Below are 26,757 nucleotides of genomic sequence, written 5' to 3'. Positions count from 1 at the left end.
TCTCCAGGATTTTATTGGTTATGTGACCAGCCCTGGTACAGTGAGTGGTGGTGGTGGTGGTGGGGGCCACCGGAAGGTACATAGGCCAGGAGGTAGGGTCGCTGGGGGCTGTCTTGGGGGGTTGGCTAACACAGAGCTGGTTTGTAAGACCTGTTCTGTAGCAGAGTCTTGACTATGTCCTGCTTCCTGTGGCTGCTGCTGGAGCTGGGTCCTTCAGCCTTCCCATCAGTTCTATGAGCCACCTGACACCCTCCAAAGATGTTCTCTTCTTAAGTTCATCAGCTCTGTCTTCTCTTGCTTGCAGTGATGACCCCGACTCGAACAGGTGCCAGGAGAGAGGACAGCAGTGGGGAAGGTGGGTTGGAGCAGAGGAACTCACTTTAGGTAAGGTTATCAGAGAAGGCCTCACTGAAGAGGTGCCATGTGGCCAGAGACCTGAATGATGAGAAAGAGTCAGCAGAGGAACAGTGTGGGGAGGGGCCTCTTGGGCAGAAGGAGCAGCACAGACAAACGCTCCAAGGTGGGAACTGAGAGGTCTAGATGACTGGGGTGTAGCCAGCAAGTAGGTGAGTAGAAGGAGTGGTCGGCAGAAGCCAGATCACGCAAGATCCTGAGACCATGGTAAAGAAATCTGATCCCCCCCCCCCCAACCAAAGCATCGTGTACTCCAGACATCAGAGCCCGAGAAGACTTGAGGACCAGACCCGAGGTCTAAGAATCAGCAACTGCCAAGTCAGTAAGTGGATTTCACCAGATCGTGATAACGAACGTCTATATTTTGTTAACTCACTCATCTGTTTTGCAAGCGCTTGGGTTTTCTTAATCTATAGTTGGGTTCTTTTCTGAGTTTCTTAGTTCCCTTTGATAAATCCCGACCCAATTCTGTTGAGCTGAAAGCAGAGATTTTTTGTTTACACTTGTGCCTGGGAATCCTGGCTAGAGAGCCTGGTCATCTGGTGGAGATAAGAACTCCCCAGACAGTGTGAGAATGAGCAAGTAGATCCTGACAGATCCCTACAGTCTCATCAGTTTATAGTCTCACATTCACTCAACAAACACTTGCTCGGCATCCAGCATGTGCCTGGGCTCTATGTGGGCATCAGGCTACAAAGATCTTCCTCTCCAAGAACCAAGTTAGGTAGGAAGGATGGCCCAATCCAAAGGTTATTGAGTGGAATCTCCTAGTTACTTAAGATTTGGTACTATGTCCCACAATCAAAGCAAACAGGCCCCGTGTACCCTGCATTCTAAATGAAGCCAGATGCATTCCCTGCAAGGTTTACTAAAGGGGGCAGAACTGGCCCTATATCCCCTAGCTAAAAGCTCACTTCCTTTTCCTTGCCCCATAATACCAGGGAGGGAGAAGTTCTTAGGTTTATTGAAGAGTATAGTTTTTATGGTGAAAGGTAGTTCCCTTCTCTTCCCCTCTTCAACTGGGAGTCCCTTCTGGAGATTGAGAGGGGAATGCAAGAAGGGAATACTGGAATGCTATTCCGCAATGGGAGTCTACTTGGCAATGGACTTGCTGATGTTCTCTTGTCCCTATCTGAACAGGGGAAAAGAGAGGTGGGAGAGAGGAGTCACTGTGGAGCAGCTGGCCAGGACATGTGAGTTTCTCTGAGTCAAGCAGACCCTGTAGTAGTTCCCTAAACTGACATTCTCACCCAGCTGGGCTTGTTGCTGAGCAACAGGATGCCATCAGAGGTAGAAGGCTCGGTGGTGGGGCAAGGTAGGGAAGCTCAAGCCTGAGCTGGATGGCCACTGTCAGAAAACTGTGCAGTGGAGAAGCCCACAAGAAATAGACTCACGTGGCCCATGAGAAACCATTTATGAACACTTGCATTCTGGGTTAGCTAGAGAAGCAGGGTCAACCAACAGGGAGGGGTCTATCGCAGAGCTATTCCCGCTCCTTCCTGTCAGTTTCAGTATGGGGGAGGATGCAGGATGCATGTTTCCCAACCAGGCTATATCCACCCCCCCCAAATCTCCCCACCTTTTATTCAAGCAGGAAGGATGCTGGCTCAAGCCAACCCTTGGATGAATAAGGGAGAAGACAAAATGAGATTTAAATTGAGTTTGAGAATAAAGCTTTCAAGGATGGAGGTTTAACAACAGAAAGTGATCCAAAAGTAATGCAATCTGCCCAAGATGTCATTAAGGGATGGAAAAGGGAAATTCAGCACAGCATGGCTGAAGGTAGAGATTAGACGGAAAAGCTTCATTATTATGCCCCATCAAGTTGAGTCGCCTCAGCACACTGGTTCCGTGAGTAAACAGAATAATTGAAATACAGCGTGGTAGGGCTGGAGTCCTGCTTAGGTAAGCAGCCACAGGATTCTGAGAGGGCACAGGGAGGTAGGTGGGCACATTCCAGGTGGCTTGTTCCAGAAGGTTTCCAGAGAAGGGCACCTGAGTTGAAAGATGAGAAAGGGTGGATCTGAAGAAAGGAAAGCGGAGAAGGGCTTTCTGGCAGAGGTCACAGCACAGCTTGGAGCAGACATTTGAAGACAGGAGGACAGTAAGAGATGCAGGTCAGTGAACCCATGGCCTTGAGGCTCCATGAGCTTAAGGAACCAGGTTCTTTGGGGAGTTGCTTCAAACCGAAGAGGAACACAATGGGGTTTGTGTATTAGAATCATCTGCTCACCAGATTCTGGTTGTGCTGTGGACTTAACCTCCAGGCCTGCTTTTTACCCATCCATGTGGCCCTGGGACACCCCCCCCACTCCCCTGCAAAGGCCATTTCCTGTTTTTCCAGAATCCTGGGTCCCCACTCTCGCCCTACTCCTATCATTGAACCCACCCTCCCCGTAAATCATCTTTTCTCCTTCCTTTTCCAGCGTACTCTGTTCAGTCCAGGGAGATTCTATGCCTTCTCTTGGCCTATCCCCGCCAGCACACGTCTGCTTTGGATATGCATATACTAAAATATCTTCCCTTTATCTTATCTGGTCTTCGCCCCATGGGGCAACCCGAAGGCTACTATTTATTCTTTCACACATTAATTTAAGCTGCTTTAATTGCGGCTATGATACGTTTTATATAATATAATTAATGTTTTAATTCTGTGTACTGGCTTCCCAAGGCAGTTTTGTGAAGGGCCCAATTTTGGAATCAAGCAAACAAAGAATAAGTAATGGCTGAAGTTATTATAGCAACGCCCTCCCCCCTCCCAAAGGAATTAAAACTCTACTTGCTTTATGAGGCGGATTAAAAAGGGAAAAGACAGTTTAATATTTTCTTCATCCCAGGCATGTTTGGGTGGCTTTTATGAAGTCCTCTGGACTCTGATTTCAAGGGTTCCTGGCTTATTGGTGTCTGACCACCAGCTCGAGGTGTGTCGTGACTACCAACCTGCTTGGCACCTCCTGTCCCCACATCGTTCTTGATGGAGGGTGTGCTGGGAATGAGAAGCAACAGAACCCACTTACTGACACATTCTTTCAGCCAGTGCATATTGGTATCCTATTATATGCCCAGGACTGGGGTGAATTCAGTCCTGCCCTCAAGATGCTTCCAGTCCAGTGAGGCCAGACCGGTGCAGTTCTAGTCCAGCACACCAATGCTGCAAGAAAACAGGGGGAGGGACTAAGGTAGAGCAGCTACCTCTGTCTTGGGGAGTTAAGCTGAGGCTTAACTGAAGAGGAAGCAAAATTTAAACTGGTTAGGAAAGGAGAGGGGAAAGAAGGAAATAGCAAGACACAGTAAGAAGAAAAGAGTGTTTGAAAATGGGGAGGAAAGTACTGTGGAAGCCAGTGTGCACGGGAGGGCATGCCAGGGAGTGAACGTGGGCAGACAGGTGGGGGTAGAGTGCAGAAGGGCTTTCTGTGTCGTGAGAAGGAGTTTGGACCATCCTGAGGATGGGGATCCCAAAGAGGTTTTTCAACAGGGAAGTGTCCTGATCGGATCAGATCTGGGGTTTGCAAGGAAAACTGCAACAGGATGAACAATTGGGGAGGAGGTTGTTGGGTGTTGCCTGGCTCATAGTAGGGGCTCAACAGGTACCTAGTGAATGACTGAGGCCAGCCCAGGTGAGAGATGATGGGGTTCTGAATTAGTGGCACGTGTTGGAAAAGAGGGTGCCTTTTTTAGCAGAAGCCAGGAAGGTGGGGTTGGTTAGCAGTCTCTTCCTCTCCCATCTTCCCTGATCTATGCAGCCTGGCCTTCTGGGCTGGCCCAGAAACGCAAAACTTGTTGGGCCATCACCCTAACAGCTGTCTAGTTCAAGCTCCTCAGGTTCCATCCGGGACAACCAAGGTTCAACGGAACGCAAGCCATCAGAGGCGGAGCCTAGAACAGAATTCAGGTGTTCCATGCTGCTGAATAGGGAGCGTTAACGTTGGCTGAAGAATAGCTTGGAGGGCCAGAATGCGGGAAATGTAGGCACAATCGTGCGGGGGTTTCTGTAGAACGAGAGGGTCCGCAGTCCCCTGAGATACTCGTGGGGATCCCCGCTCCCCGAAAGGCTGATGTTCTACTCTAATTGCCTGTCTCCAGCCGCTGGACGGGAACGCGGGGACGCATGGATGCACGGATGGATGGCTGGGGAGGCTGGGACGCTGCGCCCACTCGAGGGAATTTCCTCTGAAAGAGAGCGAAACTTTAAACTGGAAAACTCTTTTCCTTGAAACGCCACCCGAGCCCTCCTCTTCCCCACACCCCAGCTGCGGCCTTCCCGCTTTCAGGGATGGGGGGAACTTCCTCAGGCCTCTCCATCCGCGGTGGGGACACTTTCGGTTCTGCCGGAATTCCCGGAGGCTGCCGGGGGAGAACATTTGGGGGTGGTGTCCCTGGGGCGTCTTCGCAGCACGTGGGGATCGCTCTTCTCTCCTTTAGCTCTCGGGGAAGACTGCTAGCTCCCTGCGCCCTTCAGCTTGGCCTCTTAGCCCTAGCGGCGAGGAGAGGAGGCAGTGCTGTTCCTGGGACTACGCGCCCTTCCCGGCGCCAAAAGCGCGTCGCTTAACTCCGGGGAGAATTAGACTCCTAGGAATGTCCAGGGGAAATCCCGGTGCGTGTAGTCGTCAGGAGCTCCGCCCCCCCCAACGAAGCTGACCGCGATTGGTCCCCGAAGACCCCGCCCGTTTCCTGGGGGTGGGGCACGGGCTAGGGGAGTTACTAGAGGCCCAGTGCCCGCGCCCCTACTCCGTCGCCTGGCATTCACCTCGCCATGGTTCTTCTGCCTCTGCGCTGTGTCTTCTGGGGCTCCTTGTTGACCGCCGTGAGTTGAATTTCTGCTCCGACCCGACAAGGGACAGGAGAGGGAGGAAGGGGAAGAGAAGCAATATTTCTGGGAAGGGACCTTCCTAGCTGATTTTGGGAGGACAGATAGGTGGGTAGAGAAGCCGGGGAAGGTAGCCCGGGGTCCTGGCTGTACGAGGTAGGCTGCCTCTGTCTTCTTCCAGGTTGGGGTCCTAGGTAGTCCACAGGGGGCGTGTAGTGGGGGCACTGCAAAAAACGTGCACCTGTGGTGTAGATGGGGATGGGATTTTGGGAGCCTCAAGCCTTTATTTGGTCAAAAGGCTGCAGTCTAATTTTGTTGCTTCAGAGGTTGGCTGCACAGAGACTGGCAAGGGGTTTCAGAAGCCAGAAGGGAGGCTGGACAAGGGAAGAGGCGGGTCTGGTCGGTTTCCTGTCCCTTTTCCACTGTGGACAGATGCCAGCCTCTATGAGGGGTTATCATATCCTGGCCACCTGGGGCTGCCTTCTTGTGGGAATAAGGGTGGGGGCAGAGGGCCAGGTACTGCTGTGAGAAGGGAAGGAGCTTTTCACTCTACCATGCCCACCCCCAATCCTGGGTGATCCAACCTAGGAGGCATACCTCCTGAATTTAAGATGATATAGAAGACCTTTGCTGGGGGAGATGCGTTGCGTAGTTCATGGGACCCAAGAAGGGGCTAGAAGACCAGCAGGGGTTTCTCCAGGCACCAGGAAGTCTCAGTTTATGCCCAGCCAAGCATGTCTCCGGGATTTTCAGAAGCCCACACTTGACTCACTTTTTGTTTAAATCTATTTTGGTAGTTCCTCATTCTGGAGGCTGGGGATCCCCCAAGTACCTGACCCTCTCATCCCAAACCCTCTGGCCTCCCCCTACTTTCAAGGGCTGTAGTTTCTGGCATGAAGTCTGAGTAGGAAAGACCCATGGAGGGTTTGGGGAGTCAGCAGCAGGGGAAGAGAGTCAGTGGGGAAGCTGCTTTGGTCCCAGAACTTTCATTTTCACTCTATGCCATGGTTCTTAGGGAGAAAGGATGCAGGAAGAAGGTGGAGCTGGAGAGAGGAGGAGGGGGAGGAGGTTGTAGGAGGTTACTGGAGGAAGAGCCAGGCGAGGTAGCGTGACGGGTGATCTAGGCTTCTTAAGAACATACTGCCAGTTTGGGCTCCAGGTAGAGACTGGGTGGTGACAAAAAGAGCAGGGACTACTTGTAAGAGCTTCCCATGTGTCAGGCTCTGAGCAAAATCCTTTATAGGCATTCATGGTCGGATTTTTTTCAACTCCCCCATCACACAGTTAAGCCAACTGAGGCTCAGAGAGAGAAAATAGCTTGCCAGAGTTCTCATAGCTAGGTGGAACCTGGATATAAATCTACATCTGCCTGACTGCAGAGCCTTCTTCTCCGAGCCTTGGTCCTGAGCTGCTTTGTGTCAGAAGGACTGGGGCTATGGAGTGGGAGCTGGAGATTGACAAACTTTCAGAGAAGGAGCTGTATTTCCCATGGGTTTGAAAATGACAAAAGATATCCGCTGCTCTGGGAGTCTGGTGGGAAGGTCCACAGGGTTGCAGGAAGAACATTCACAGGATGTGGTAGAAGAATCAACAGACCTGTATATTTCCTTCCCCATTTGAAACAAGAAGCTTCTCTGCAAGTAATCGTCTCGCCCAAGCTGAATGAGAGCCACCAATTAGGCAGAATCCAGGGTGTTCGTCATCCCAGCAGATATCCATATACGTGTGATAATTAAAACTGCCATTGAAATGAGCTAGCTACTGTGCCGGACTGTCTATGGATATTCATTCTGATTTTCACAACCTTATCTGTGGAGCAGGCGCTACTCCCATTTTAGAGATGTGGAAACTGAGGCTAAGAGAAACCAAACTAGTAAGTGTTACAAAGGCAAGATTAGAGCCTTAAGCGGTTTGACTCTCAAGCCTGTGCTCTTTTCACTGGCTCTTCCTGAAGTGTGGCATGATTTTAGGGAACACACAGATATAGAACTAAACAACAGAAATTCACTTTACACTTCTATTACAATCCTCTCTCTCTCTCTCTCTCTCTCTTTTTTGAAGGAGGAAATCTCTGGAGCTTGAATAGAGTTAAAACCTCTCCGGCACTTGCTACTTGTCCTTTTTTTTTTTTTTTTTTAAAGATTTTATTTATTTATTTGCCAGACAGAGAGCACAAGTAGCAGAGAGGCAGGCAGAGAGAGAGAGAGGAGGAAGCAGGCTCGCTTTAACCCACTGAGCCACCCAGGCGCCCCTCTAATACTCCTTAAAAAAAAAAAACAAAACCCAAGCCAAGGGCAGACCTGAAGAGGAGGGGCTTTGCTGGGTTTTTAATAACATTGTTGCATTTCTGTTGAATTTATTTTTAGGGTTACCCTTTATTTATGAGAAGTGATACTGGCTCTTCTCTCATGTCAATGATATAAAGTTTACATTTAAACCCGATGTATTTAAATTAATGAGAGGGAATTAATAGCATGGGTGGTACCTGGATGAAGTAAAAACAGCAGGGGCAAGACCCAAGTTGTTGGAGAGGGGGCAGTATTGAGACCTGAGCCCCGGCAGATTCTATCTTTGTGTGACCCTGGGCAAGTGCCCCACCTCTCTGGTCCTTAGGCTAGTCGCCTATAAAGCAAAAGCATTGGATTGGAATCCTTCCAGCTTCACAGTCCTGGCATTTCATGAGGAAGGGGTTGGATCCGCGGATGATGAGTGTTTGGAGAGGAGAAAAGGGTGGGGAGCAGATGAAGAGAAGGAAGGGGCCAAGTGCTAAATATAGCCCCAGCCAGAACTAGGACCAGCTGAAGCCAGCTAGCTTCATGACTCCAGAGGAGGTTCTGGAGTCCTCCTGTGTTTCTGGGTCTTTGGGAAGAGGAACAGCTCAGGAGTCGAGCCAAAAGGCAGATCTGTTTGGTTCAGGGAATATTGTGATGTTTCAGTGCAATCACTTTGTGAAATGCCAGACCGATCCTCTGGGTCCTTTTATAATCACATCAGTTGGCAGTTTAGTTAAAAACAAACACACCAAGTAATACGCAGTCTCCATTTTTCTGCTCCAGACTTCAGTTCTAACCTCTGTCCTGGCTGATTTCCACCTCTCTGCCAGCTGTAGCAGAGATTGCAAGACCCCCGCCAATCACCCCATTCTGTTTTTAGGTCCACCCAGAATACACTGCATGCAGAGAAAAGCAATACCCAGTAAACAACCAGTGCTGTGATTTGTGTCCTCCAGGTGAGCTGCCAACCCCCTGGCCCTGTAGTGGGACCAGACCCTTCCTGGTTCGCTGGCAGACACAGACTCCATGTGTCCACTGTCCACTCCAGTCTTAAATGACCCCTGGAGATTCTTCCCATCCCTGCCCTGCTGTCAGAATGTTCTGTGTTCCCTCTCTGTCTATCCAGCCCTAGGGTTCCTATCTCTTCTATGGCCTCCACCAGACTATGAAGTCTGGAAGGGTCCAAGACAGTCATCTTTAAGCACCCCCCCACACACACCCCAGCCTGCTCAGTTTTGGATAAGTGTCTGACTAATTGAGCTGGCTGGAACCGCCTCATCTCCCAATGTTTTCCAGGACAGAAACTGGTGAGCGACTGCACGCAGACCATCAACACAGAATGCACTCGTTGCAAAGAAGGCGAATTCCTAGGCACTTGGAACTCAGAGAGACACTGTCACCAGCACAAATACTGCGACCCCAGTGCGTGGGCTGCTGGGGAAGGGGTGCGCTCGAGCTAGGCTGACAGTCTAGCTCATTCCTGACAACGGAGCCCTTACTTTTTTTCATAGCCAGAGTCTGCTCTGATTGGCTGCAGTCTGGGATGTCCGGGTTGTTAAATAATTTGATACTTATCCCTACGTGGAAGATGGTTTAAGAAAATAAAGGCGGGGGTGCCTGGGTGGTTCAGTTGGTTGGGCGACTGCCTTTGGCTCAGGTCATGATCCTGGAGTTCCAGGATCGAATCCCACACTGGGCTCCCTGCCCGGCAGGGAGTCTGCTTCTCTCGCTGACTCTCCTCTCATGCTCTCTCTCTCTAATAAATAAATAAGAAAAATATTTTTAAAAAAGAAGAGAAAAGAAAAGCGGGGCATGTGAGGAGCAGGTCGTCCAAGCACGGCTGGTAAGGTGTCTCTACCCTTCCTACCATCTCTGTTCAGACCTAGGGCTCCGGGTCCAGAGAGAGGGCACCTCAGAAACAGACACCACTTGCACGTGCCATGAAGGTCTCCACTGTACCAGCGAGGCCTGTGAAAGCTGCACCGCGCACAGCCTGTGCCCCCCTGGCCTGGGAGTCAAGCAGATCGGTACGTGGCCTGTCTGGGAGTCTGCTCTGCAGGCAGGAGATGGGAGCTGAGGCTCCAGGTGAGGGGTTGGGCACTGGGCACTCAGTCTTGATCCCCCTGCCTTGGGATCTCTGCTTGGTGAGCAGAAAACAGAATGTTTCTCATCCTGCTTCCAGCCCTGAGCATCTGCCTGGGGTGGACGGTGGGAGGAGGCTTCTACCGGGGAAGCTCTGGGCTGGGGGACAGCCCTTGACACAGGCAGTTTGTCCTGCCCTGCCATTCCACCAGTTCCTTTGCGAGCTGGACAGGTGGTCCACTGTGATGATGAGTGCCGCCTCCTCCCTTCCAGCTACAGAGGTTTCTGATACCGTCTGCGATCCCTGCCCCGTCGGCTTCTTCTCCAATGTGTCATCTGCTTTGGAAAAGTGTCACCCTTGGACAAGGTACAAGGATCCATCCCTTGTGTTTCCGGCCCTAAGAGGGGTGTGGGACCACTTCCATTCTCTCTGACTACCTGTCCTTCAGCCGCTGCTCCCCATGTCCACACACTTTTGCAGTTAGAGAATTCTGGAACATCCTCGTGACCACTTCTCAGCATTTTTTTGCCCACTGTCTCGGTGGTAACAGATGCTGCTGATCTCTAAGCCTTCATGAAACTCGCTTCTTAGGGGCACCATGACACCTCTCTTGCTTTCCTCTACCCCTCCTACCTGGTTTCCTTGGCCTTTGTTCTAGGCTCTACTCTCCAATCACTTTGCCTGCCTTGCCTGAGCGTCTCATCTCTGTCCATGGTTCCCAAACCACATCTCCTGTCCAGATCTGTCTCCTGGGTTCCAGACAGTCATATGCCATCACTGGGGGGTCCAGCTCCATGCAGGTGACCCACAGGTGCCAAATGGGCTTGCTTGCCTGCCCTTTTATCCTCTGGAAAGATACTCCCACGGGTCTGGGTCCTTGTCCCACGGTCCCTCCCAAATCAGTCACCAGGTCCTGTTTCGGGATTCCTTCTTCTTACCTTCACGGTCATCACTGTGGTCTGAACAGTGCCTTTACTCCCCACCGGCCTCCCTGCCTCTGCTCTCTCCCGCCCACCCTCTTGCCACAGTGAGCTTTCTGCAGTGAATTTCGGATCCTGGCGCTCCCGATGTATAACGCTTCATGGCTCCCTGTGCATTTAAGATGAAACCCAGACTCCTTTGCACAGGTCCCAACCTTCAACACGTTGTTGGTTCTCTTGCCTCCAGCTCTCCTGCTTGGAACACCCTTCAGCACGTGCCCGATTAATTTTTACATTTAACTTAAAAAAAATGGGTGAGACAAACTCCTGGGACACGAGGCACAACGAAACCTAGGGTGACCAGTCTCCTTTTACCCTGTTCCTCGGCCACTCAGTCCTCCCTGGAGGTAGCTACTCTTCCTGCGTGTCCTTCCAGAGATTCTATGTGCAAACAAATAAATGCATGCACGTGCAAACACATATATTTTCCACACAAATACCAGGATTCCTTACAATTCTTTCTCATTTGTTTCCTGTCTGCCTTGCTCCAGAAGACTGCCAGTTCCTTCCGTGTAGAGAATTGGCCTTGGTGGTTTTTTTTTTTCTTCCAGTGATGCATTCCTTATGCCTACATCAATGCTTGGTGCACAGTAGATGCTCAATAAATCTTTACTGAGAACTGCTGAATGCTAACTGGGGGCGGCTGGGTTAGTGGAATCAGAGCACTGGATCCCAGCGTCAGTGCAGCTTAGAATGGTTGTGACCCCACATAAGTTATGATCCTTGTCTGAGGCCCAGTGCCCTCATTTAGAAAATGGGAATGACCTTCACTTCACAAAGCATGAGGAAAAACACGTAGGAGTGTCTTGTAGATGCCCAGGCACCCTTATGTACACACTTTCTTTGTAGCTTCTCACCTCCCCGCCCCCCCCGCTTTAGGTGTGTTTTTCTTGGCAATGTTCTCTTTTGTCCACTCCTCCCTACTCCGCCTAGAGCTATATCTTTTTTTTTTAAAGATTTATTTATTTATTTATTTATTTGACAGACCATAAGTAGGCAGAGAGGCAGGCAGAGAGAGGAAGGGAAGCAGGCTCCCTGCCAAGCAGAGAGCCCGATGTGGGGCTCGATCCCAGGACTCTGGGATCACCACCTGAGCCGAAAGCAGAGGCTTTAACCCACTGAGCCACCCAGCCGCCCCTAGAGCCATGTCTTCATCATCCCATATCGAGATGCATGTGCGGGCCTCCCGGCTCTACTTGTCTGGAATTTCTCCTCCTGGGAGCTCTCTGGCCCCCTGAGTCCTGTCACTGTATGGTCTTCTGGTTGGATGCTGACGCAGTATTACCAGCTGAATCCGGGTGAAACCTTCATGGCTGATCACCAGTGATCTGCTTCTAAAGCCCAGTTTTCTGTAGTTCCTTCGCGCTGTCTGGCATGCCCCCCACCAAATCCCTCAAATCACGTTGTCCTGCTTTGGTTTGAAGGTGCTGCTGCTCTAAATTCACATCCTTCATGGGGTGCCTGGGTGGCTCAGTGGTTAAGCCTCTGCCTTTGGCTCAGGTCATGATCTCAGGGTCCTGGATCGAGCCCCGCATCGGGCTCTCTGCTCAGCAGGGAGCCTGCTACCCCCTCTCTCTGCCTGCCTCTCTGCCTACTTGTGACCTCTCTCTCTCTGTCAAATAAATAAATAAAATCTTTAAAAGAAAATTTACATGCTTCAAGGCCACTCAGATCTGCTTTCCCTAGGGCAGCCTTTCTGGATGACCCTTAACCCAGAGGCTCTCAACTGAGCAATTTTTCTCGCCAGGGGACACCTGGCAATGTCTGGAGACATTTTGGTTGTCACAGCTGGAGAGGGGCCGCTACTGGAATCTAGTGGGTGGAGGCCAGGGGTATTGCTAAGCAGCCTGCAGTGCAAGGAGAGCCCTGCAGCAGAGAGCCATGTGGCCCCAAATGTCAGTAGTGCTGAGTGTGAGAAGCCTGCCTTAGCCTGAACTCATCATCCCTCTCGTCCAGCCACTGTGGGCTTGGTCTCCCCTGCTCTGAGTGATTCCCAGTTCACTTCAGCCTATGGGAGAAAGCACTGCACTCCGTAGAGACTCTCTGATTATTCCTCCTTCAAGATGTGCAACAATTTTTTCTCTGCACTCATGAGTTCCATAAGAACAGAGTCTGTGTCATTCCCATAACAGCCAGCATCGGAGGGTGCACACAATATGTGCTCAGTGAACCTGAACTTGTTGGTTTTGACGGTCTCCCTCTGGGGTTGGAAATCTTATGGTTGGAGAAATCTCATGTCTTTTTTTTTTTTCTCTCTCTCTATGTCCGTGGTGTGTGTGTGTGTGTGTGTGTGTGTACGCGCACGTGCACACACACACACACACGCATGTCTGTCTGTGCACAGCTGTGAGACCAAAGGCCTGATGGAGATTCAGGAGGGGACTAACAAGACGGATGCTGTCTGTGGTGAGTCTTGGAGAATGGGTCCTGGGAGCAGGCTCGGGAGGCGAGGAGCTCAAGGCGAACAGAGGGGCACAGAGATGATGGGGGGTGGGTTGCGGGGAAGAGGGAGAGCAGGTGGTGAGAGGAGGGAGCAGTTTTGGGGTTTTGAGGCATCCCAGCTTTGCCACTTATCCTTGGAGCCTGGGCAAGTCATCTCCCTACTCTGAGCCTCAGTTTCTTCATCTGTGAAATGGGCTGATAGCAGCAGCTCCTTTAGCAGCTTGGGGGAAGTGCCTGGCATGGGTTCTCACGCTTTCGAGGTGTTCCAGCAATGCTCTTCAGCCACTCTGCGTTTCAACCACCATCGTGGTGGGACACTGTTCCTCTCAGGGCCTCGGTTTTGATTTTAGAATGAGGGGGTTGGCCCACAGCACAGATCACAGACTCCAATAACTGCAGGGACCAGGCAGGTGCTGTCGAGGAGTTGAAAAGTCACTGCTAAGACAAAGACATTTTCTCTGTTTTTTTTCTTAAGACCTGCTTTCCTCTGGGCAGGGCTGGGACTAGAGTGAGGCACTTGCCTTGGACACAGTGTTAAAGGGGGTGCGAGAAAAATGCAGTCATCAAGATCAATAACACTTGATACATTCTTTTTTAAAAAATCAAAGCTATTGTTAAAAAAAAAAACCCTTAGTGAACAAAATATCAAAATTTACATAAAAATGTGATCCAGCCCTGCCTCACTTGCCTCAGCCTAATCCCAGCCCTGGTTCCAATAAAACTTTATTTAAAAACAGCCAGCCAGGGGTGCCTGGGTGGCTCAATCATTTAAGTGTCTGACTCCTGATTTCGGCTCAAGTCATGATCTCAGTTTCCGCTCAGGGTGGTGAGATCGAGTCCCGCGTCAGACTCCCCCCACACTGTGGGGAGTCTGCTTGAGATTCTCTCCATTTCCTTCTGCACCTCCCCCTACTCGTGTGTGCCTTCTCTCTCAAATAAATAAATAAATCTCAGAAAAAGAAAAGAAAAGAAAAGGCAGCTGGCTTATTGGCCATAGTTTGTTGATGTAATTTTCAAAACATGACACTGAAATACTACTTTTCTTGATTACTGAGTTTTTTGGTGTCCCCTTAGATTTTGTCCCAAGGTGAATGCTTCACTTGCCTTCCCCTAGTCCCCGCCGTACATCTCTCATTTTCCCATTTAGGATAGAGACTTAGGTCCAAGAAATACTTTACTTCCCTTCATTCTTCTATAACAAAGACAACCTGCAGACGTAAGATGGACCTCCGCACCGGACAGAGGGCGGGGAGGTATGAGGCGTGGGGAGACAGAGTAGACAGCTACCTCTCCTCAGTTTTGGCAAGGGGTGCCAGGCAGGGCTGCTGGCCCATTGCGGCTGGATCTTCCAAACTTCTAAGAGAAACCAGATATCCTAATACTCAATATGCCATCTCCCAATTTAAAAAAGTTGGCAAGTATTTCAAGAATTCCTTTTTTTTTTTTTTTTAATTTGACAGAGAGATAGAGAGAGAGAGCACAAGTAGGCAGAGCGATGGCAGAGGCAGAGGGAGAAGCAGGCTCTGCGCGGAGCAAGGAGCCCAGTACGGGGCTTGATCCCAGACCCTGGGATCATGACCTGCTCCGAAGGCAGCCCCTTCACCAACTGACCCACCCGGGTGTCCCTCAAGCATTCTTTTTTAATGTGCTGGTCACACTAAACACATAGGGCCACATTCTCCCAGGGCCACCTGTTTGAATCGGTGGATATGAGATGGGCTCAGCCATTGAAGGATTTGAGAGTCCTTAGGCATGGGGGTTGGGAGGGGGGGTGCCGCTGGCGGGAAGCTGTCACTGAAGTCTTGATTTCTCCAGGTCCCCCACCTCGGATGAGAGCCTTGGTGGTGATCCCCATCACCATGGGGATCCTGCTCGCTGTCCTGCTGGTGTCTGCCTGTGTCAGTGAGTCCCCGGGTGGGGAGGCGATGAGGGAAGGAGGAGGGAGAAGGTACAGAAGGGGCCGCCTGTCTCCTGATCTGACTTCACCAACTCCCCATCTCATTTCTCTCCGCCCCCCCCCCCCAGGAAAGGTGGCCAAAGAGCCAGAAAATAAGGTAGGTCAGCCCTGGGGAACCAGCTCAGGGTTTTGGCAAGCTGGAAAGAAAGCCCGACTGAGTGTTGCCTCTGTGGCAGGAAAACTGCTTCAGCGTCTGCTCCTGTGGCGGGTAGGGGAAGGGACCAGGGCTGGGCTGCAGGGACCCCTCATCCCATTCACTCCTTGGCACCAGCAACCTCTGCCGGCTCCACAGCTCATCTCCCCACAGAGCAGCCCTGGCACCATGGGCAAGATCTGACATTTGCTGGCATTTAATACATGGGAAACCGTGTCTCTGGGGCCTTGGTGCCCCGTCACTGGCCAGGGGCTGGAAGGGGCAGCTCCTTGGATCTGCGGGCTCCCACTCTGGAAGCTTCTTGACACTCCCTGTGTGGCCAGCAGGGGGCAGGAGGTCTCCATTGAATCAGCTCTGACCCTCCCTTTGGGAAAGGGGAAGGGGCTTGTGTTTGGAGGGAAGGGAGCTCCTTCAGAGGGAAGGGCTATTCGGAGGTATTGGAGGGTAACCTCACGCCTTGGCTCCCCTAAGGTTATGTGGATGGAACACAGGAAGGACCCCGTGGAGGACATGGAGGAATCCCCTGTCCCTCCCCACTCCATTGCTCCGGTGCAGGAGACCTTACACGGGTGCCAGCCGGTGACCCAGGAGGACGGCAAAGAGAGTCGCATCTCAGTGCAGGAGAGAGTATGAAGCAGTGCGCTCCCAGGAGCGTGGCTGCAGGGGAAGACGGGCGCGTGGCCGCAGGGCCTGGAGCTGCGGCTCCAGCTGCTGCGCTGGGCGGCAAGAGGCGGGACAACCCCTGCGCATCGCTGAGGTGCAGAATCAGAGAACCTTCCACCCCAGCCCTGGAGCCCATTCGGTCTCTCAACTTGCTGTTAAAGATGGAGCTGAAACTTTTTGGCGGCCGTAGAGTAATATCCACCAAACCCTCCAAACCAGCACTTCAGCGCCCAGAGATGTACCCTGGTGGATTCTACGAGCCCAGGAAGATGCTTACGCGAATATCCATTGAGGCGTTGCTTGTGACAGTGGACAGCTAGAAGCCACTTAACTGTCCATCAGCAGGGGACTGGCAAAATAAAATTATAATTTATTTATACAACAGGATCTCCAAAACACTGTCGTGAAAAAAAAAATCAGGTTGCAGAATGATGCTTAGAAATGGAAACATTTTTTTTCTTAAAGCACATACCCCGGAACGATAGGATATGTCATCTACAGATACGTGTATAATCATAACATACCAGTGTGTATGTAGATTTGACAAGTGTTCTGGAAGGATACACAGAAAAAGCACAGCTTCAAGAGTTGCAATGTGTGGGTTGGGGAAGAAGAGTCGGGGAAGGGTTAAACGACGATTTGACTTTTTTCCCCCAAGAGGAGAGTGAGTTCATATAATGCTTATGTAATTAAAAAAAAAAAAGTCATCAAACATGTATAAAGGAAAACGGGGGTGGAAATGCTGGGTGACATGAGCTGTTTAACTTGCTGCCAGGCTTACAGAATTAGGGCACTTTTCTGAGGATAAGAACATCCCCAGGCTGTTGCCCTTCCCGGCGGTTTCCATGTGTGCTCACATTTGGCATTGTGTTTGCAAAGCACTCTCCTCATTTTATTCGTGTTCATAAAAAACAGCCTTGTGGGCAGGCAGGGTCCAGATCCCTCCCTCTTTAACAGAGGTGAAAGTGGGAGCCCAGAGAGGTGAAGGGATTGGCTTGGGGTCACACAGCAATTCTCAGTGATGGCACTCAGAGTTCATCACTCTTGGTCCTGGGCTGCTCCTTCCCTATCTTCCTGCTCTCTGGAGCCTACATCTGTAGCTCCTTCCTAGGGAGGTCCTCAGCCTCCCACTTCCTTCTGACCTCCCAACTGCTACAGGAGCTGCTGCAGCTTGGTCAGATGGTGCCCCTTCCCCCCCCACCCCCCAGCAGTATCTTAGGATAAAAATAAACCATCCTGTTCTCTTTTCCTGCTGTGCCAACTGAGGGGGAGCCTAGCCAGGAGGAACAGCAGATGGAGTGGGAGCAGAGGGGAAGGGAAGGAAGGGGAGGGGAGGGGAGGGGAGGAAGGTTGTAGGACAAGGAGAGGGAAGAGCCACACAAAGCCCGGCACAAAGATTCATGGCGAGGGTTCAACCAGGCTGGTTCAACCCAGGGAGCTCAACCTGTCCCCCCATTGAGAAGCAGCTTTGGATTTCCTTGGTGTGTCCTGCAGGCTGGACGGTGGGGGTGGAGAGGGCTTGTCACGGATGGAGACTGAGGGCAGCTGCGAGCCAAGAGAAGGGCACCTGGCTTGGCAAGCTTCCCAGAAGAGCTTTAAGAAGCATTGGGATGTACCAGGCAGAGATGTTTGGTTTAGAAAGCAGAACAGGGTGGTTGTGGGGTGGGGGGAGGGGAGCTTTGGGACCTCACCCTTATCCTCTTCCTAGAGTCCAAACAAATCCTAGTGTCACTCACTTCTGGGCCTGGCAGTATGGTGGAAAGAGGCAAAAGACCCTGCTCTGTCACCTGTTGTCTGTGTGACCTTGGGTGTGTCATTTTCATCTCTGAGCCGCTCAGTTTCCTCATCTGGTAAATGGAGACGATACCTGTAGTAGGTGGTATTGAGTCTTCTTTGTGTTCTCCTGGGTCAGAGGTTCTCAATCTTGAGCATGGATCAGAACCACCTCTCAGACTTATTAAAAGATTGCAGGGGCTCACAGCCAGTGTAATGTAAGAGTCGGTCTGGAATGGAGTGCAGCCATTTGCATTTTTAACAAGTTCCCTTGGTGATGCTGAGGCTGCTGGTCCATGGACTTCACTTTGAGAACTACTGCCCTCCCTGGGCATTGACATTTCCAGATAAGCAGTTGGTTTCCTATTGTAAGCACTTGGGATCAATTGCCTTGGGGTTTCCCTGGTCTCGAAAGCAGGCTTGGTGCAGGGGTGCGGAGGGTCCACTGTATCTGGGAGAGTTAATGCCCAGAATACTATCAACTAAATAGGAATGAAAGGTGGAGGACAGAGGCCCCAGCCTCCTTGCCCTTGGGAGGGACAAATCTGAAAGGCGGTGTAGGTTTTTCCAGGTTTTTTAGAGGGATCAAGCCCCAGGTGCCCCTCTGCCGCTGGCTTCCTTCCCTCCCCTTTCCCCCCCCCCCCCGCACGTGTTGAGTTCAACACTGCCCCACCCCCAAATAAGCTACCCGCATTCTTTCCAGAAACAGTCTGTTTCTGGGAGGGGCTCCCCCTAAGAGTCAGCAGAGCTCATGCATGGGAAGGTACAATGTTCTATATCTCAGCGTCCCTGACAAAGGGAAGGGGTTCTTGGCAGCTGTAGCAAGTTCTGGGTTCTAAATGGAGCTCAGCCAGAAACTTTCTATGTGACCTTGGGAAAGTTACTCTCTGGTTTTGGAAATTTTCCCTCCCGATGTGTGATGAAGGGCTGGTGTCCTAGGAGTTCTAAGGGTCCCGTCAATGCTAAAAATAAGTGAAGATTATCAACCCACTAGACAAGCGGCTCTGGTATGTGTTTGGGGGTGGGTGTGGGTGTGGGTGAGGGTGTGAGGCCTGTATCAGCCAGAAGGTGGCGCCAACGTCACGTGCGAAGACCCTGGCCGCCGGTTTTTGCGGACTTTCTAGCTACATCCCACCCTCACTTTGGAGAAGAGGCCTTTCCTGCCTCGGGCCCACTAGGCCTGAGCCTCCTGCTACCTGTACCCTGCATCTTCCTCCATTTCTGGCCTTTTGGAGGCCACCCTCTCCCTTGAAAAGCATTAACTGCATTCCTACTGGGCACGGAGTCGCTGAGAGTGCTCACGGCTTCAGTGCTCTCTATGTACTAAGCACCGTGCTGAGAATTTCCTAGGCATTGTCTTAGTCCAGAGGACGACCGTCCAGAATGCACGGTCTCATGACACCCATTTTACAGATGATGCTCGGAGGCTGAATGACTTGCTAAGTTCTGAAGATTAGAGCCGGGATTTGGGCCGAACTAGGCTGACCCCCAGACTGAGGATTTTGCCCCATGCTCAAGTAGGGGAACAGGTGCGTAAGAGTCAGTGTGACTGTGCAGGGGCAGGTGGAGAGAAACCCCGGAGCGGCTAACCTCCAGGGCAGGGGTTTCAAGGTGACCTGCATAGGACCCACAGAGTGAGGTAGGGCCCGGGTGAGAAGAGTCAGGAAGGCACAAGACTAGGACAAAGTGGGGAGGCTCTGCCTATTTTGGGGGGAGGCAGTGCCGATGGGTCCCTTTCCATGTTGCCCTGCAGGAATGGGAGTTGGATATTGCTTTGAATCCGGATTTCCATGTGAAATCTCCTAGTGTTGAAATGCTACCAGCTCCAAGGATTTAAAATTTTAAAAATTTAAAAAGTCGGTGAGAACCCAAGAAAGTGTGTCATAGGGGGTTGGAATTAAAAGAGACTGGGAACGTCATTGTGCCTGATCCTTTGGTTTATAAGTATGGAAACTGAGGCCCTGGGTAAGGTCCAGAGCTGGGTGAGGCCGCCTGTCCTGCCTCCGCATCCCAGCCCGGAGGCTGGAGGAAGCTCCTGGGGGCCCAGGCTCTACCCACATCTAAGGTATTGAAAAGCTCTAGAACTCAGAAATTGTCCTGGGTCTGCCTTGCGCTGGGTGTCTGAGTCCTTTTCATTCTGTGATACCCCCCTTCCTGCCCCCACTGCCAGCCCACCATCCCCCCAGGCAGGCAGATGCAAAACCCTCCCCGGCAGCCTGCAGGGCCTGCGGCGGCTTCCTTGGGCAGCAGAAGTTATTAAAGACTCTGCCCCAAGGATTTCTCTCCCCCAGAGTGATTCTGGAACAGAAAATTAAAACCCACTGGCAAGGGTGGGGAAATACAGTTTTAATTTACAAAAAAAAAAGGGGGGGGGAATCCCATGCTGTGGTCCTGGAGTCTGGGGGCTGGACAGGAAGGCCCTGCAGCTCTGTTAAGGGAGGGGGGCTCTGGGAGGTGCTCAGTAAGGTCAGTGAGCAGCTTCTGCCCAAACAGATGAGGCCGGTGGGCAAGGAACGCTTCTTCATTCCTGGCCCCCTCCTATCCCGCCGGCTCCCTGCCTCTCTCCCCACAGACCCGGGCGTCCTGCGGGGCGTCCTGCACCGCGACTTCCCTGCGGCTCGCCGCCTCCCTCCGGGACTCCGCCCACCCCACCCGCAGTCCCTGCCCACCCCTCCCCGCCTCTCCCTGCGGTCGGCTCGCTCCTTGCCCATCCGCCTCCTTCCCTCTCCGTGCAATTCCAGCTCCCCCTGTTCTCTTTCGAACAAATGTTATTTTGGCTAATTATGAAAATCATACCGGTGCATTGCACCGCCCCCATCTAAGCAATAAACAGGGAAATAAGACCACCTGTAACCCTCCCCACCAAGCCCACCTGTCACAAGGTACAGGTCCTCCAGGCTTGTTTTCTGTGCCAAATTTTTTTTTTTAACTTTGGCTATTATTACATACACTGAGCTGGAAGCAGCCTTCTCTGCCTAGCAGTATACGGTGGGCGTCTCTCCATGCAGATAAATATAGATCAACAACATACTTTTTAAGTGCTGCATAGGATTCCGTGTGGGGCCGAGCCTGCTTCATGTAAGGACACTATACGGATGGATATCTGCATGGCTTCTCTCTTTCCTTCTCCTCGTGAGGCCCTTCCTGCTGCCTCTCTTTCTCTGGGCCGGTCCTCTCCCGCCTTCTCCCCTAGGGTTCCAGCCTCCTTTCTCACCTCCTGCCTCCCATTCCCTCCAAGCCCTCACCCGGCTGAAGGGTGGGGGGCCCGCCGGTGTTTAACACCCGCTCCCCCGTGTCAGACAGGCGCCAGCTCATTAGGCCCTGTCCCCCCAAGTGAGGCAGGCAGGAGCCACAGTGGCAGCGAGAGGCCTAATTGAATGTAACTAATTATTCACTCCCTTAAATGGGCCTGGGAGGGACAGAATTACTCACTCTGAACTGGGGAGACAGGGAACTGGCCGGCTGGCAAACAAATCCCGGGGCCTGCCGAGCCAGCTCTCCTTGGAATACTAATTAGGCAGGAGCCACAGGATTCAACTGGGAACTGAGCGCCTCTGCGGTCCCCCCTCCTACCTGGGAAGCTGGGGTCGGAGGAAGATCCTTGGGGGAATCCAACAGGAGGCCTGGGCCCACCAGGGACCCCAGGGAAGGGTTAATGTGGGGAGGAGGACTGGGGAAGTGAGAGCTGGAGGCAGGCAGGGAGAGAGGCAGGAGAGCACAGCTGGTGGGGCCAGCGGCAGTGGATGTGCTGGACTAGAGTAGCCGGAGGCCAGGTGGCAGGGTGCTAGGAAACCTCCCCCCCCCCCCCAGAGCTGCAGGGACCCGCTGGCTCCTGGTTCCTAAACCCCTCGAGTGACCCAGGCCTCATCCCTGACCAACGACAGAAAATGTCTGTAGGCTGGGGACCTTGATGCTGCTTCTTCGGGCATCTGTCATTTTTAGGAGCTTCCTATGATGGTAACATCTCCTTCCCCAACCACGAATGAAAACCTTCGTCTTTGGCCTTAGTTGGGGTCTCTGCTCCCAATTTTTGAATTTTTGCCATTGGTGGCTTCCCTTCCTCCACTCACTTCTGTCCTCTTACCCGGCCCATCCCATATGACCTCCAAACCCTAGCCTTCCCCATCACCCAGGAGCATGAAGGTTGGAGGCAAGAGGGGCTGTGTGGCTTGGGCTGATAAAGGTGACTTGGTTGGGAGAGGGAGGAGAGGGCAGAGGGCCTGAACGTGGCCCCGGGGGCTCTGAGCTGCACCGTTCACGGCTGTTCCTGGAGTTGGGAGGTTGAAAGGTCAGTTCGGAATTGTGCACAAATGGGAAGAGAGATGGATCAGGCTACGGAGAGATGCAGAAAGTGCGCGTGCATGCGTGTGGAGGGCACGGTAATCATGACTCTGCCTACCGTTTATGTGACTCACAGAGCGTCTCATTTGATCCTGATAACAACCCTTGGAGGGAAGATGGGTCATCCTTACATTGGAACAAGGTGAAGCTCCGAGAGGTTGTGTTAGCGGTCCAAGGGAACGCTGGGCAGCCAGTACCCGATTTCTGGCTCTCCTAGATTCTGAGTCCCATACTCCCTTTTTCTACGCTGCTTCAATTCTGCTACTGCATTTGTAATCTCTTTCTAGCAGGTGTTGGTGTGGGCGTGCTACTATTCTGTGCGTGTGTGTGCATGCTGGTTAGATGTGTGTGTGCGTGTGCTCTCCCTCCTGAAAGGGGCTAGCTTTCCACGAGCCTCCCACTCCCTCCCAGCACGTGCCTCCTGCTGACCAGTAAGAGCAGGAAGGAGGCGGCAGCCCCCCCCCCCCACTGCTTCTTGGCCCCTCTTTCCTCTGCCAGCTCAGTGCCCTCTCAGCGGGAGAAGGCGTCCCCTTGTGGGGGGCGCTGGTGAGGGGTGGACGAAGGTGATCATCCTGCCAGCCAAGTGACAAATAACCTCCTTTGTAACAAGGGAGGAGAGAGAACCCCACCAGTTCTAGGGCAGGGAAACTCCCCCCTTTGATATGCTTTCCTGTTATACCCCCCTTCCCCAGGTGGCAGGGAGGGGACAGCAGTCACATTCTCCCCTCTCCACGCCCCCCCCCACCAAGTGTGGGACATTACACAGGAGCTTCATGGAGGGGCAGCAAATTTATGAGCCCAACACAGATTCCCCAATCACCTCGCTGGGCAATCCATCTTTCCGGAGCCAGGGACGAAATGAAATTATCGTGAAATAAATCTGTATAGATGATGGAGGTACTTGTGGGGGCGGGGGCGGGGGCAGCCACGAGTGTGAGCGGCAGAGGAAGCTGGGGCTCAGGCGGGGTGCCCTGTCCCTCCTCCTCGGCTGGGACCCAGAGAGAGGACTCTGCTGACTTTCCTCCCTTTCAGAGCTTCGGCTGGGGGCCTGTGCTTCTTCGTGTGTGCCTCCAACTCTTATCTGTGGGGCTGGAGGCAGGACCCTCAGGCTCATGATTGGGTCTGAGTCAACCATGCTTCTGGACTCCCGAGTCGGGGGTCCCTGAGAGGGGCAGCACAAACCCAACTGGGCAGCTGGGCCAGAGGCGGGGGGTGGGGGGTGGGAGTAACAGAGTCAGGGGCAGGCCCCCAGTCCTGGGTGACACTCCACATCTTCAGTTACGCACCTGCATGGAGGTGTTAACTCCGTAATTCCCAGGAAGGAGGCTCTGGAGAGCCAGGAAGGGACCGGTGTGTCCGGGCTGCTGGGAGAGCTCAGGGCAGCCTCCGTTTGACAACATGGTGGAAGTCGTTCAGTTATTTTAAGTTATTTTAAAATACTCTACGGCAGGACTGGTGTGTTTTAGTTGAAAGTCAGGCTGGGAACAGAGTAAGGGTTGGGGCGGCAGGTGCCCAAAGCCCTGGAGCCCCCCTCCCTCTCTTTTGGTCAGCATGGTCTGCCCACCCCCCAAAAAGACACTGCATGACCCTTGGGATTTAGGCCAGGTGCATCAGGGGAATGGGCCCGGTGCTGAAGGGCACACAGAGACTCGCTGAGCCCAGAGTGCCAGAGCATTCCTGCCTCCCCCTCCCGGCTCCCAGGGGACCCATGTCCACCCCGAGCACTGAGCTGGAAGTGGACGCAGCCAGCCGGCTGGGATGCAATCATTCGCCTCCTGAGCAAGGCTGGCCCTTGCCAGAGGGGAGTAACGAGGGCCGAGGCCTTGCTGGGGTCGCTGGGCAGGACAGGCTGTCCCCAGGTTGCCCCAGTCTTGCCCTGGGACCCACTTTGCTTCGCTTTCCCAGGAAGAATTTGGGGAATGATAAGAACCAGACAGCCAGTCCCTCAGCCCACCACCGATGTAGCAGGCGGGTGGGGGGCTCGTCGTGATGCTGCCCCGAGGTACATGGTGGCGGGGGGTGGGGGGGGGATGGCATCCAGACGCACTCTCACTCTGGAAATGAGATTTGCCTTGTTATCTGTGCTCGCTCAGGCCGAAGGCCTTGGGCATTTACTAACCCATCCACAGAGTTAAGAAGTGGGGAGGGGCTAGAAGCAGAAGGGTTGGGGGGAGCTGAAACAGGCTGGAGTGGATCGGATACCTGCTGCAGTGTGCACATGTGTGTGCATGCATACGTGTGGGTGCGTGTGTGTGCACACTCGTGTGCACCTGGGTGGTATGTGTTTGTGTGTTTTTGTCTCTGAAGGTGTGTATTGTCCTCATTTGTGGGGCTGTCCATGTGTAAGTGCTTTGCTTCCTGCCCATATGTGTTGTCATTTCTTTTTAGTGTGTGTGTGCTTATGTGCATGTGTGCACAACCACACACTCCTGGTGGTTTTGTTGGCCCGCACGCCCGTCACAGTCCAACCCCCTCTGAAGCCTACAAGCCTGGAGATAGCCTAGGGGATGTAGCCAGGTGGGCTGGACACCCAGGGTGCCGTCTGGGGCGAGCTGGGCCCTGGCAGTGGGGGCCGGCCTGGTGGGCAATCACTCAAGAGGCCAGGAGAGTGGAGAGTGGACTGATTGAGGAAGGGGAATTAGTGAGGAGATTTGCAGGGCCCTGCAGGGGGTGGGGGGCCCTGGCGGCTTGATTAGAGAGCAGGTGCAGCTGGGCATACCTGAGCCACAGCAGGGGCAGGGGGCAGGCAGCCTGGGGGTAGCAGGGAAAGTCCAGGGATGGAATAGGGGGGCACTGGTGACCTTGAGGGGAAGAGCTTGGGGTCCCGGGGGGAGGAGGGGTTGGCCTGTATAGAGCAGATATCACCATCACCCCCCAGTTCTCTCCTACCCAGAGCTCACAGCGGACTAAGATTCTGTCCCCAAATTCTCACAACACGGAGGTGGGCTCTGTTATTAGCCAGGTTCCCAAATGAAGAGATAGATGCCCAGAGAGGTGAGGGGACTTGCCTAAGCGGGCACAGCTATTAATCCAGGGCAACTGGATTTGAGGGCCCTCCTTTTAAGCGTTATGTCACTATGCCTGCCCCCCTCGCCTTTTGCTGTATCACCTGTAGGGAGAAGGGACAGGGGACAGGTTGCAGGGACAGAAAAAGAGAGATTGAGGAATGAACCTCACCAGCAAAGCAGACTGACTGGGAGATGATGAAATGCCCATCCCCGGAGGTATGCAAGGTGTGACTCACTGACAAAGGACTTCTGGCAGGATAGGACACTGGGTTCCATTTTCTCCACCACGGTAATGTGGATTTGAGTCAGAGCTCCTGGGTTTGAATCGCAGCTCCTCGTTTGTGTACTGTGTGACCTTGGGCAACTTGCTAGTCCTCTCTGTGCTTCCATTTTCTCCTGCGTAAAATGGAGGGGTGTGAGGATTGAATGGGAAGGTATGGAAAGTGCTTCGAACAGTGCCTGGCACATAGCAAGCACTCAAGAACTTTGGCGTGGTAGCATTTGGGGCGGAGTGGGAATGGATGGGAGGGTGTGGAGGGCCAAAGAGAGCTGGTGGGAGGGATAGGACTCGGGCTAAGCAGAAAGCAAGGTGGAAATGCAGGTATTGTCTCTGAGTCGGGGTGCAGGTGACCCCCTGAAGATCTCTAGGCTTTGTCTACTCTGTTTTCCTCCAGTCCTCACATGTCCTGGGGCCAGTCTTCCTCCTTTCTCTCTTCGCTTCCTGCCTGGTTGTGGAGGCCGAGAAAATTAAGGCCATCCCACCTCAAGTTTAGCTGATGTGGGAAACAGAGGCAGAAGAAAATCGTTAAAATTCCGTACCTACTGACAAGCCCTTGAAACAGACAGAGTGGCTCTCCCCTGGCGACTTAACTGCCCTCACCTTGAGATTTTGCAAAGGACAGTCGTAGCCTGACCGACCTCCTACCCCAACAGGTCTGACCAGGATCCTGTAAGCCTACTTTAACAATTCCTTTATCTCTAAACCTCCAAGATAGTGTCAAGAATCATTCCCAAGTATATGGCCCACTGATACACATCTAAAGGGTCTCACGAGAAGATTTTTATTATTGGTAATAAATAACCTTTCTCCCAACAATAGCTAGCCCCTCAAGGTCCTGGAGACCTTATTTCCAAAAATCCTTGGAGACTTAACATCATCCATAATCCCCTCTGTCCTCACCCACTGCCGAGTCCACCCCTACTCTGCCTTTAAAAACTCTGACTGTAATCTGGTTCGGGGTCCAAGTCCCTACTCCGCTGTGTCGGGTATACTTGGGCCCAAGCTTAAGCTTGTCATATAAATCCTCGTGTGATTGCCTCGGTGCTTGGCTCCTTGGTGGTCTTGGACGCGAAAACTTGGGCATAACATGGGCTCTCCTCCTCCAATCTATTCTCCACCCTCATTAATCTGACCCCATCCCTGCCCTCATCCACAGCCTTCCAGGACTCCCCTTTGCCTACAGAAGTGGTTCTCCAAGTGCGCCAGGAGAACCCGGGAAGTTATGGGATACCATCAGGCAGTACATGATCTGGGTCCCTTGGGAAGTCCCCAGTTCTCCTTCAGTGCTCGAGAGGACATCTCGGGTTGGAGGTGGTTTGTCTTTCACAACTCTCGCCATAGAGAGATCGGGCTGAGATCCAGAGCCTCTAGCAAACAAACCAGTGTATCTGGTTAGAACTCAATAACACAATGTGGTTTTTGTTTTGTTTTGTTTTGTTTTGTTTTTGTTTTAAAGACTTTATTTATTTATTTGACAGAGATCACAAGTAGGCAGAGAGGCAGGCAGAGAGAGGAAGGGAAGCAGGTTCCCTGCCGAGCAGAAAGCCCGATGATGCTGGGCTCAATCCCAGGACTCTGGGAT

At 52.5% G+C, this 26,757-nt stretch overlaps 1 protein-coding gene across 1 annotated transcript; it reads left to right on the top strand.

Annotated features, from left to right (window-relative positions):
* Positions 1-5,167: 5,167 nt before the first annotated feature.
* On the top strand, positions 5,168-16,155 carry CD40 (CD40 molecule). The gene is made up of 9 exons (XM_032350476.1): positions 5,168-5,218; positions 8,375-8,450; positions 8,791-8,916; positions 9,375-9,521; positions 9,850-9,943; positions 12,902-12,963; positions 14,815-14,901; positions 15,025-15,053; positions 15,582-16,155. Exons 1-9 carry the CDS (start codon positions 5,168-5,170, stop codon positions 15,741-15,743), a joined length of 834 nt encoding a protein of 277 aa, XP_032206367.1. The 3' UTR covers positions 15,744-16,155.
* Positions 16,156-26,757: the final 10,602 nt, after the last annotated feature.

Source organism: Mustela erminea, chromosome 7 (genome assembly GCF_009829155.1).
Source record: "Mustela erminea isolate mMusErm1 chromosome 7, mMusErm1.Pri, whole genome shotgun sequence".
NCBI classification, from domain to species: Eukaryota; Metazoa; Chordata; class Mammalia; order Carnivora; family Mustelidae; genus Mustela; species Mustela erminea.
The sequence above is the reverse complement of the archived record's forward strand: the minus strand, read 5'-3'. Positions and strand labels throughout refer to the sequence as shown.

Coding starts and splice junctions, on each gene's coding strand:
- CD40 (XM_032350476.1), top strand. CDS start 5,168: ATGGTTCTTCTGCCTCTGCGCTGTGTCTTCTGGGGCTCCTTGTTGACC. Junction 8,451..8,790: donor CTGTGATTTGTGTCCTCCAG/GTGAGCTGCCAA, acceptor AATGTTTTCCAG/GACAGAAACTGGTGAGCGAC. Junction 9,522..9,849: donor CCTGGGAGTCAAGCAGATCG/GTACGTGGCCTG, acceptor CCTCCCTTCCAG/CTACAGAGGTTTCTGATACC.